The 12,052-nt window shown below is 33.0% G+C and overlaps 2 protein-coding genes across 2 annotated transcripts; both read left to right on the top strand.

Annotated features, from left to right (window-relative positions):
- Positions 2,604-10,350, top strand: LOC18601894 (probable fructokinase-6, chloroplastic). Its single transcript, XM_018120238.1, has 7 exons — positions 2,604-3,102; positions 4,484-4,692; positions 5,957-6,169; positions 6,680-6,877; positions 6,987-7,124; positions 8,339-8,455; positions 9,911-10,350. The coding sequence occupies exons 1-7, from the start codon at positions 2,952-2,954 to the stop codon at positions 10,043-10,045; spliced, it is 1,161 nt and encodes a 386-aa protein (XP_017975727.1). The 5' UTR covers positions 2,604-2,951; the 3' UTR covers positions 10,046-10,350.
- LOC18601895 (polcalcin Bra n 2) lies at positions 11,324-12,041 on the top strand. Its single transcript, XM_018120216.1, has one exon. It carries the CDS (start codon positions 11,570-11,572, stop codon positions 11,819-11,821), a length of 252 nt encoding a protein of 83 aa, XP_017975705.1. The 5' UTR covers positions 11,324-11,569; the 3' UTR covers positions 11,822-12,041.

Below are 12,052 nucleotides of genomic sequence, written 5' to 3' on the forward strand. Positions count from 1 at the left end.
CAAATAATCAAGTAAAAAAATATTTATATATATTTTTAACACTATAAATTTTTTACATTTAAATATTGGGCTTATTGATAAGAATAATAATAATCTATTTAAATATTCGTATTTTTTTAATTTTTTTTTTAATTTAGTCCCTTAATATTTCAATTTTATTCAATTTAATTCTTATATTATATATTTTTGTTCAATTAGTCCCTATGATGTGGTAAAATTTTTTTTGAAAATTTTTTTGATCTGCATGTCAGTGCCATGTCAGCACTACCATGGTATCGTATAGTGCCACGTGGCATTGCCATGTCATCACTCAGTGCCACATGGCATGCCACGTCATCATCTTAAAATGCTATGGCTTCAAAATGTGACACGTCGGCGCTGATGTCATTCTTTAACGGCAAAATTGGATGCCATTAGGAGATGGATTAAATTGACGCAATTCTCAAAATTAAGAGACTAAATTACTTGATTTTAAGTATAGGAAATAAATTGAATAAAATTAAAAAGTACAAGAACTAGAGGGATCTTTTAACCATATATATATATATATATATTAAAAAGTTTTATCGAGATTATATTGGATTAGCTCAGAGGTAAATTATACATGAGCAAACTAAGATTCTCATGGATTAATGGTATATTAGTCAATCTTTGATAACTTTGCTTGGTAAAGTGGAAATTGGATTAGTAAAAAAGTGAAAAAAAATTATTTTCTCAATACTCGATAGATAAGAAAAGTGAGGGATAAATATGAGAGATTTTTATATCTTATCTTTATTTATAAAAACAAATCATTTCAAATTGAAAAGATTACAAGAGATAAAATGAGGGAGGAGAGAATTGAGTGTTAAATATTTACAAGATTATCTATTGTTTTTAAAAATTTTATTTGTTTATCTTAAATTACAAAAGTATGATGATAAAATAATATATTTTTCACTTTTTATCTTTTCATTTTTCAAGTCTACCAAGTAATAAAGGATAGAAAATTATTATTTTTTCATTAATGTTGTCATCTTTCCTAGCAAACATAGCAATAAAAAAGAATAAATATGATTTCAATCTTTTCACTTTCTCCTTCAATTCTTCATACTCCCCTTTCTTCTGTTCACCCTACTAGGCACGGCAAAGTAGCATATGTAACTAGAGATCTCATTGAACATATGTTCGGACTTAGTTGTATATGCCTAAGTTGACAGTCCATCAAATGCCAATGATTGTTTCCATAAACTACGTGTATTATATATGTGATTTCCAGACAAATCCCAAAATTGGAAAATGCTAAAGTATTTCAAATAATTCGTATCAAAATATTATTTTTTTAAAAAAATTATATTGTTTACTTATGTTAGTATTATTTTTGCTTTTCTATATCTATATTTAATTGATTTTGTAGTTAATACATGATGATCAAAACAAACACTGTTAAATGTCACGAATCACATATCAATAAAAAATAAAGTGAATCTTAAAATTTATAAATTAGAACCTTTTTCTACTTATTATACAAATCCTTTAAGTTGAAAATATAATTCTATGACAAGTGATATAAAAATAAATCTAAATTTTCATTCATGATTATAAAAAGTAATAAAATTTTAATTTATAAATAAAGATTTTTTTATTTATTAATTTTTTTTTATTAAAAATATGAATTCGTGACACATACATCAGCTTCTGCGTCAGGTAAAAATTGCTTAATGGTTTTGTCATGTATGCCTGATGGCTCCAAAGTGGATTCGTGACGCATGCATCAGCTTCTGCGTCAAGTGAAAGTTGACCAATGGTGCTGTCTCATATGCCGGGTATTGGCAAAGCTTGATTTCACGCTTTTCGGGTTCCTTTTAATCCCAACTATCACTTCTCGGGAAAAAGATAAAGAAAACACACAATCAATTTTAATTGCTATCATTATTCTTTAATATATTTCATATATTTATGCATGGAATTATTGGACAAATTTAATTTCAATAATAATACAAAGTTTTTGGAATAATATATTTAAATTACATTTGAGTATTTAATTTAATAAGAAGTAAACCTATTATTTATTAAAAAATTGAGTAAAATATTCAAACCCTTCTAATTTTTGAGTATAATTTCACATAAATCTATTAAATTTTAAAATGATTTGAAATGATAATTAGATCTAAAAGTGCAAACATGATTAATAGGAAATATAAAAGAATTAAAATATCTTTTTTTATTTTTTTCTCAAATAAAGTAGCCAAGAAAAAAAAAGTAAGGGAGAAAAGATTTTTTTTAATAGAAAAATGTAAAATTATTCAAAAAAAAATTACTATGTCTAACTAGATAATGAAAACATTAACAACACTAATCTTTGTATTCATGTGATCAGCCAAAATAATCTTTTAGATGGATTGTACATTTTTCATATTAATGAATTTGTGTGAAATTTTAATTAAAACTTAAAGGGTGATATTTTATCCAAAAAAGTTGAATTTAATTTTTTTTTTTTTTATAATTTCAAGTTCCATTGATCCACTCAGAAAAATGAATGGTTTTTACTTTGATTTTGAAAATTAAAAAAAAAAGAGGAAAAACCTGATAGAGTGAGAGGCTTCACTGATCGAGAATTGGATTTTTTCTCCAAAAGACAATCTGGACTTACAGTCCACATGAAGAGAGGAGCAGCAGCAAATCAAAACAAGAGCCGAAGGTATAAAATTACTAAAATCCCTCCTTTGCTATCTCCGGCACTCACTCTCACTCTCACTACCTCTGTTTATCTTTTTCCTCCAAACAAAAAACCCATAGCCAAAAGAATCCTTTTTTTTGGCGTTTCGTTGAATCCAATGCCAATTCCATTTCTCACCCACCCTTTATCCACCTCAATTCAATCATCTCCAATTTAAACTACCACAAATTTACAATCAACTTTTTATAATAATTGAATTCTTCTTTTAATTCTTTTTTTGTGATAATTTTTTATGGCTGCTCTTTACACAACTTCCCTCTGCTTTTCTGGTGGTTTGGCTTCTTATCCACTGCATAATTCCGTAAAGTTCGGTCGTGTCACAGTTAGAGCTTCTGGGGTTTCTTCATCTCCGCTTTTTCCGGGTCATAAGTTGCAAGTTCGAGGTGCTTTAATTCTTCTTACATGTTTTATATTTTATTATTATTATGTAAGTTTCATGTAGTAGAAGTGAAATGCTGTCTTTTTTTTTTTTGGATTCAACTAGGTTTAAGACCACATGATTAGCTTTGATTTTGGTCTGTAATGCTTAGGGCAGTCTTGGTTAGTTTTGAGTAATGGTGATATTTTTTTTTATATTTATTGCAGTAATTTAGGGAGCATTTAGTTTTGTAAAATGTGTCTTCCATTTTTTGTCTTCATTTTTATTCTAAATATGATCAATAAAATAAGGTAAATAGCTAAATTGGAAAATTTAAAGACAATGATTTCCAAACTTAGTTATATAGGAAGTTGGAAAATAAGGGTTTCTCAAGCATACTTGCTTGCCTTTTTCTAATTGATCATGTATTGAGTAAAAGTTGATTTAGAAAATGGACATGTGCACATATAGAAAAAAAATGTATAGAAGCAAAGGAAGAAAAGTGGCTACTGCCATTTGATTAATTGAATTAAGGATCAGTTTAAGTGATGCAAAGATATTTAGGAGTTTATGTAGTCTTTTTTAAATTTGTGTAATCCTAAATTATTAACATACTTAGCAATGCAAATCACCCAACTGGCATGCCCCATCAGTAAAGCAATGCGGCTAGGTTCAACATACTTAGCATCAAGATTCCACCGGAGAGCTATTTCTTAATCTTTCAGCAACTTTTGAAGAATTGATCAAATAGTGTTCATCAAAACCCCACACACGTATCATGTGTACACACAATTTGGTTGATGTCTTTTACCATTCAGTTCAAATTAGCAAAGGATTATGGTCTTTCACTGTTCTGGCTCATTTTGTGTACCCAAATCTCGATCAGTTGGTAATGAAAATGCATGTATAGTCTCACATTTCCTCCAACCTCTACTCTATCAGCAACACCATGATATCTTTAGAGTTAAAGTTTGGAAGCTACTTTTGATTCAATGTGAAACAAAAAATAATGTTACATTAAGCTATCATTGTGTGAACTGGAAAGAAAAATAAAATCAAGCTGTTTGTAGTTTCAATTGGTGGTCCTTTTATATTAATAATAATGCTAGGAGGGGATTATGTTTGTATTCTCTGGATGCATATTTTCTCTACAGCAAATTGTGCTTTTACTAGGGCATCTTGAGACTTGTTGAATACCACCAGGTGTGTTGAACCCTAAAGTTTGAACTTGAACAAACTCTGAACTTAGTATTAAAGCTGGACTGATGATAATTGGTGAATGAACTTTATATGTTAATTCAATCGTAGTCTTTCTTTTTGACCCTCGGTTCCAATTACCTCTGTATATTTTGTTCTTTCTTACTTTCTACAACTAATCCTTTTGTTTGTCATATTTATTATTTTAGGTAAAGTGTTTCCTGGTAATGGATTACCTGAAATAAATGATTCATCCCTTGTGGTTTGTTTTGGGGAGATGCTGATAGATTTTGTCCCAACTATCAGTGGGCTTTCATTGGCAGATGCTCCTGCATTTAAGAAAGCCCCTGGAGGTGCACCTGCTAATGTAGCTGTTGGCATAGCTCGTCTTGGAGGCTCATCAGCTTTTATTGGGAAGGTACATTACGGATGTACTGGTTCATTTTGTTTGTTGTACATGGGTGTAAAAATTGTAATAGTGGCGTATGTTTAGTTCAACTGCTGTAGTGTTGAGTAGCCAATTTAGCTTGTCGTTCAATTTGTTTTCTGAATAGCTATTTTCTGCCCTCTTTTAAAGAATTTCTAGAAGTACTTTCTTGATTGAATTCTTTTATTTACCTGCTTCTTATACGCAGTTAATTGTCAACACTTCAAAACCATGACTGTTACCTTGGTTCTGTCTGTTGAATTTTTAGTTTTATAACATTCTTATTCTTTCTAGTGAATATTCATTGTAAAGAATCTTAGGAATTTCAATTTATATAATCAGTTTTATAGGATTCTGTTCAAAAACCTTTTGATGTTGGTCTTTGCATACAATATCCCCTGGTTAATAGATATATTGGTTGTTTTTGTTTATCAAGTATGATATCAACATATCAAGTTCATGCTTGCAATTGTCCTAGGTCAGTATCAAAATCTCTCCTCTGGAATGTCATCAGCTTATTAACATTACCTTTAATCCTATCAACTTTGGCTGCTTTATTCTGTTAACGTCATGCTTCCTTATCAATTATTTGATTCATCGTTAAATTGGGCAGCATAGCCTTGAGAAAGATTAATGATAATTTCGAAATCTATTTTTTTTGTCAATTTCAATCATTTTTAAGGGAAGTTTGTTATACTAACCCCTTTTATAGAGAGGTTTTGGTCTTTCACAAGATTATTTTCTTCCAACTCACGCACTTGTAGTTGACACCCACCAATTCTGATAAGAATGTAAATATGTGAAGACTTGAGAGCATCTGTAGGTCACGCATGTAAAAGTTGCACGGTGCTCATCATAATAAATGATGACTAAGAGGATGACATTATCTCTATAAAGTTGAGGAAGGACTTGCTTGTTTTTCTCCGTGGACGTTAAAATTTCAATCAATTAGCAGGAACCAGCCTTGAACTTTGAAGTTATGATCAACAATTACTTATTCTTTTGCTTTAATGAATAACTGCAGTCCTGCTATATACTCTTTTTGGGGCAAAACAATTGATAGTTTATGTGGATTCTAAATTTGACATTATTCATAAGTCATTTCGTATCTTTTACCATGTCTAATTTAGTATGGCTGTATGGGTACATTGAGATATGCTGTTATGTATTTATCTAAACAGATGAAAATATAAAATGAAATTTGTTTTTCATTTATATTTTTACTTAGATTTGATGTATTATATCGTGTGGACAGGTCGGTGAAGATGAATTTGGATACATGCTTGCCGACATATTAAAGGAAAATAATGTCAACAATGAAGGGATGCGCTTTGATCCTGGTGCACGAACTGCTTTGGCATTTGTAACACTAAGGAGTGATGGGGAACGTGAGTTCATGTTTTATCGTAATCCTAGTGCTGATATGCTGCTCCAAGAAAACGAACTTGATTTTGATTTAATTAGGAAGGTATGGCACCACTATGACTGTTAATCAAACAAAAGTAAAACACCCACACCCACAAGATATAAGAGAACAAATAGCTGCAAATATCTTCTAAATATAACAGTTATAGAGTGAGAAATTGCATAATTGTATTTGGAGTCATGGGTGACTTCCATGCTGTTACACAGTTCAAGTATACAAACTTTTGAAGGAACACTTAGTTTTTAACCTTTTTATTATGTTAAATCAGTCAACATGTTTTATTCTGTGGAATATGTTTGCATTTCTAACAGTACATTGGTCATCATTACCACTGCATGTTCCTTTTGTTTTCCTTATCAATTTTTTAACTTTAAAGTTCATTATCTAAGGCTCTCAATATTTCTGTTAGGCAATGGCAAGCTGTTAAATCCTGATTAATTGTTGTGTGGGTCCCATTCTTTATAGCAAATTGGTTTCTGTTTTCTTCTATTCTCTTTTCAGAAATTCGCTGATTTATGTAATATTTGAATATGTATCTCCATCTTTTGGCAGGCAAAAATTTTTCATTATGGTTCTATAAGTCTTATTACAGAACCATGCAAGTCAGCTCACATTGCTGCAGCAAAAGCTGCAAAGGATGCAGGTGTTGTTCTGTCCTATGATCCCAACCTTAGGCTTCCATTGTGGCCTTCTGCCGAGAGTGCCAGGGAAGGAATTCTGAGCATTTGGGATACAGCTGACATTATCAAGGTAGTGACCTTATCATAGCAGATGATTTAAGCAGAGGTAGAATGCAATGCACAAAGTAAAAGGCAGTACTGTATTGATGATCTCAATTAATGAGTTGAGTGAATTTCAGATAAATGAAGAAGAGATTTCTTTTCTAACACAAGGAGAAGATCCATACGATGATGCTGTTGTCCGTAAATTTTTCCACTCAAATCTTAAATTGCTTCTTGTTACAGAGGGCCCAGATGGCTGTCGTTATTACACCAAGGTAAGCACTCTAAATAAGTTCTTGTGACATTTATTTTCCCTTTCGCATGAAAGTTATTTGGATGTCTGGACTCATCTGAACAGTGATGGCTGGAATCTTCTTATTATATGAGGGATGACAATGGGCACCTTGATATGGTCACTATGAACCTGACCAACACCAAACCCCACCCCAACCCCCCCCCCCCCCCCCCNCCCCCCCCCCCCCCCCCCCCCCACCCAAGGTCAGGTTATCATTTTTCAAATCCATCCATGCCCTCTGAGAAAAAAATCGTGTCATCCTGATATACTATTATTATTATTATTTATTTTAAAATTTTTCATGAAATCATTTATCCTTTTAATAAAACTACATTTTATTGTTAAATAATCACATTAGTGTCAAATAACAAAATTATGTAATATAATACAAATATGTAAACAAAAACTTAAAAAAGTAATATCATTATATTTTTAAATATACTGGTGGGGCAGGACACGGCAACCTAAACACAACCTCACCCCAACCCTGATTTTTATTTTGAAAGCCATTCCTTACCACACCTTACCCCATTTTTCAAACAAAGCTCCAACTAGGGTGGGGTGGGGAAGAATTTGTAAGGGACATGCTTTTTGCCCATCTCTATTTTAGATTCTTGCTTTTTGGAGTTGACAAAAATCAAGTAGATTCTTACTTTGATGTATAAGATGATTACTTCTAACATGCTAGGAGATATGCTTGGATATCTGATGATACAGATTCTTGAAGCTTTGAGCACCATGGAAAAGAGCTTGATGATCATTAGTCTTCATTGGATAATTGAATCTCTTACAAAGAGATTTATTCATTTTGTTAAGCTCCAACAGTTATCTTGGACTTTAATATATGTGACAATATTTCTTATGATGCTTAACCATCATGAAATACTTGTTCCAACACTTTCCAGAATCTGGTATCTGAGGGTTAGAAAGGATTGACAGCTGTTAAAGAAACATTCTTCTGCATTAAACAGCTGTCAATCTGCATTTTGAGAATCCTTAACTACCTTCAATATGTTAACGGGCTATCCTTAACAATGCTCCCTGAAAAGTTAAAGGCAGTTTATCATGTTAACATTATTATCAGGTGTTTCTTTGGGTTTGGCTAATATAATTCCTCCACACAGTGCAAGTTATGAAAACAAGCACTCTATTTTATTGGTGATTTGAAAATCAGAAAGAGATCATATTTTGCAGGAATTCAGTGGGAGAGTCAAGGGCTTGAAGGTAGAAGCGGTAGACACCACTGGTGCTGGGGATGCTTTTGTAGCTGGGATGTTAGCTCAACTAGCTTCTGATCTTTCCTTGCTTCAGGTATCGCCCTTTCAAGTAGAAACACTTAAACTGAGTGATCACTACAATGTTATCAAATAATCTATAATAACCTGCTTATCCTAATGAAATAAATACATATTTTATGTTTTTCACTTGACCATTTGAACTTTGAATCTGCCCCCAGAACTACCAATTCACTTGTCTTAGGTTAAGTCCACAATTTGTACAGGATTTTTGCAATTTGTTCCTCAAACTCTATTTTGTGCAATAATATTCTTGCTACTTTTATTCAATGTTTTCCTTCTCTTGGGGATATTAATAGCTGAGGTTGACAAGGATTAAGGTCCCATTAGTAAATCAAAACTGCAAAGATATGTACTCCCTTCCTATCTGTAAGGAACTTTTGCCATCCAGCATACCCATGGTGATGCGTGTCTGTGCTTGTGTTCTCTTTTCCCTCTCTTTTTTCATCCCCCCATTTTCTTTTTAAATTTTTCGTCAAAATATTTGTCTTCACTCAATCTAGTTTGTCATATTATATGCCTGGACTTGTGTGATCTGCAGAAGCTGTTGTCCCCTCTCCTTCTTGTGTTGAAACAAAAAAAAAAAAAAAGAAACTTGTTAATATTTTGATGATTTCTGAATGTAAAGTTCATAAGCACCTGTTTGTTTGAAAGAATTTCACTAACAAAGAACTTCATGAGTTCATGGATCAAATGCAATTAAATACAAATTCCTAATGACTTTACTCTAAGGACTCTGCTACCAACAATGAGTCAATGGTAAATACTTAAAAAAATAAAGTATCCAAATACTTCTTCTTTCAATTTTTTTTGGGCCAGAAATGCTTTTAATTACAGATGTAATTGAAACCCTATGAGATGTAAGTTGCCCGGTAGCTCAAATGGTAATTGCTGTCATCTCATTTAGGAATCAGAACTACAACTACAAACATAAATATAAAATTTCTATACAACAAATAAGTAATGGGGCTTTTGGGGGGAGAGGGGTTGTGTAGGGAGAAGAAATGGAAGGATATATTTCATTTGAACTCAGAACCATGAAAAATAAAGTATGCATCAACTGTTCAGACTGCATTTAATTTGTTGAAGAACATGCTAAAACACATATGTGCTTACTAGTGTGGACCTATAAGCATGAACGCTGCTTGCTGTGTGTGTTATTCACTTCATGCTAGGTTATTGAACATATTTTCAGATCAGACTAAAAAGAGTGATTTAAAATTGTCAAAGACATAATTTCGATCATTTACCATGTCAAATACATAGTTCTGTTGTTGGACAATGGTAAAGAATTTAGGACTGCAAGATTATTGCCTGTCACTTTCTGATAGTTTTCAATTTATTACCATGCATAATGTTTCCTTGAATCATGAGTCAAAGTATAGATATTGTGATGAGAATTCTCTTGTTCTCTCCTCATTAACTGAAGAAATATGAATCAAGTTGCAATGTTATCGATTTAATCTTGTAGGATGAAGATCGATTGAGAGATGCTCTCAAGTTTGCTAATGTTTGCGGTGCATTGACTGTGACGGAAAGAGGTGCAATTCCAGCTTTGCCAACTAGAGACGCTGTTCTTGATGCTTTTCTCAAGTCTGTAGCATAGGTTTTATTTCAAACTCCTGCAATTAGGTGACCTTCAAGTTCTGTACCTTAATCTCTTTTGGTGGCTAGGGCTCAAATAGGAATTGAGCTCATAGAATAATCTGCATATACCCTAGTAATGTTCTTTCATCACTATTACCTTTATCTGTCAGCCTAAAGTTGCCCCAACCTTCCGTATTATGCAAGCCTCTTGCATGAGATTATAATTCTGTAAACAGAGAACATCAGTACCATTACTCAACAATTGGTGATTCATGTATTCTCTTTGTCCAATTTTGTAGTATATATACAGTCTATTTGCCTAAAGCAGTATGAACTCTGAAGCATGTATAAGCTTAAATTGGTTCACTTAGTGAATGATGGAAGGCTTTTCTACCCTCCTCTTTAAAAGGATAGAGGTAAACTCATAAATCTCAAATTAACGGTGTCAGTTAAGTCCACTCATGAGTTATTCAGGCTCTATTCGAGCAATATCTGGATTCAACTCGTTCGGTGCTAAGTCTGAATATTCACACTCAAGCTTAATTGACTAACCTAGTCAATGCTTTAGTATTGTGGTTATTTTTTCATTTATCCTTTCAGTTTAATTCGGGTCTGAAAAATTAAACTCGGTTGAGTTTGAGTCAATGTTTAAAGCCTTATGAGTTTCATAATCGAGTCGAGATGAGCTTGAGTGGTTTTGACCAAGTTGACTAGTCCCGAACTCTTGATTACAGTTCTCAAACCATGCTAAATTTTTCTGGGTTTATTATGCAAAGCTTTTGTCCAAATCCCAAATGGGAGTTGTGGCATTGGAGCACGCTCAACATTTGCATATATAATCGTCATTAGTGAAACTTGTGATTTATTTTATTCTGTTTGGCAAGAGAAGGCTTTTTATTGTGAAATTCTATTTGATCCCATTGATTGAAGCAGGTTGAGGAAGAATCCCCATGTCAAATCAGATAGCAATCTCATATTGCTTTCTATGCAAATCTTCTTTAAACACTCACCCTATCTTCAAATATTAATCCTACTTCATGTGGCTGCCAATTAGGCTATAAACACTCACCCTATCTTCAAATTTTTCTATGGATGAATAAAATGCTAATTATATAAAAAAAAATGAAAATGCATTTTGGACAAATTATAAAAAACGAAAGAGGCAAGAGTAGAAGAAAAACGTAACATTTTAAAGTAACATTACACTGTCTTGTCATTAAATTGGAATGGTGACATTGGTGCTTGGCTGATTCTGTTGGTTAAAGTTGGTCCCTACACTTCCTTAGCTATGATCTAAGGCAGACAGGTGTTCTTTTTTCACCTTAATTTCAGTAAAGCAGTTGGAAGTCACCAGCATTTTTACAGGCGATCCGTTCTTAATGCCAGACCCCCTTTATCAAAGGACAACCTCATCTCTTACTACAACCTGTCTTTAAAACCCAAAACTCTTCCCCTCCCCCTCGCTCTTATCTCATTCAACAAAACATAACCCAAAACCATTAACAACTTCACTCTCACCGCCACATACCACAGCAAAAAGGAAATGGCCGATGATGCAGAGAAGGCTGAGCGCGATCGCATTTTCAAACGCTTTGATGCCAATGGTGATGGCAAAATCTCTGCAGCCGAGCTCGGAGATGCATTGAAGACACTCGGCTCTGTCACGGGGGATGAAATTACACGGATGATGGCTGAGATCGATACCGATGGTGACGGCTACATTTCCTACCAGGAGTTCACTGATTTCGCCTCTGCCAACCGTGGCCTAATGAAAGATGTCGCGAAAATATTTTAAGTTTTCTAGCTATGCATGCTTAACATTCTTTTCCCATTTTGATAACTTATTTGTGAAACTTTAATCTCCATGATTATGAGAGGTTCGCTCTTCATATGGGTCCAACTGGATTTCTTTTTTCTTCTTTATTTTTTGTTTCCTTTTTCATGATAGCACTTGTTGGTAGTAAAACTGTAACCTCCTGTCTTTCAAATTTTAATTGCTTTTCAGTGTTTGGTTTCTTGCTTGTCA

This window comes from Theobroma cacao, chromosome 4, assembly GCF_000208745.1.
Source record: "Theobroma cacao cultivar B97-61/B2 chromosome 4, Criollo_cocoa_genome_V2, whole genome shotgun sequence".
NCBI classification, from domain to species: Eukaryota; Viridiplantae; Streptophyta; class Magnoliopsida; order Malvales; family Malvaceae; genus Theobroma; species Theobroma cacao.

What these genes read in the sequence shown, in the direction of transcription:
- LOC18601894 (XM_018120238.1), top strand. Translation starts at nt 2,952, where the DNA reads ATGGCTGCTCTTTACACAACTTCCCTCTGCTTTTCTGGTGGTTTGGCT. An exon ending in CATCAGCTTTTATTGGGAAG is followed by an intron (nt 4,693 to 5,956) that starts GTACATTACGGA and finishes TCGTGTGGACAG; the next exon opens with GTCGGTGAAGATGAATTTGG. An exon ending in GCTGTCGTTATTACACCAAG is followed by an intron (nt 7,125 to 8,338) that starts GTAAGCACTCTA and finishes CATATTTTGCAG; the next exon opens with GAATTCAGTGGGAGAGTCAA.
- LOC18601895 (XM_018120216.1), top strand. Translation starts at nt 11,570, where the DNA reads ATGGCCGATGATGCAGAGAAGGCTGAGCGCGATCGCATTTTCAAACGC.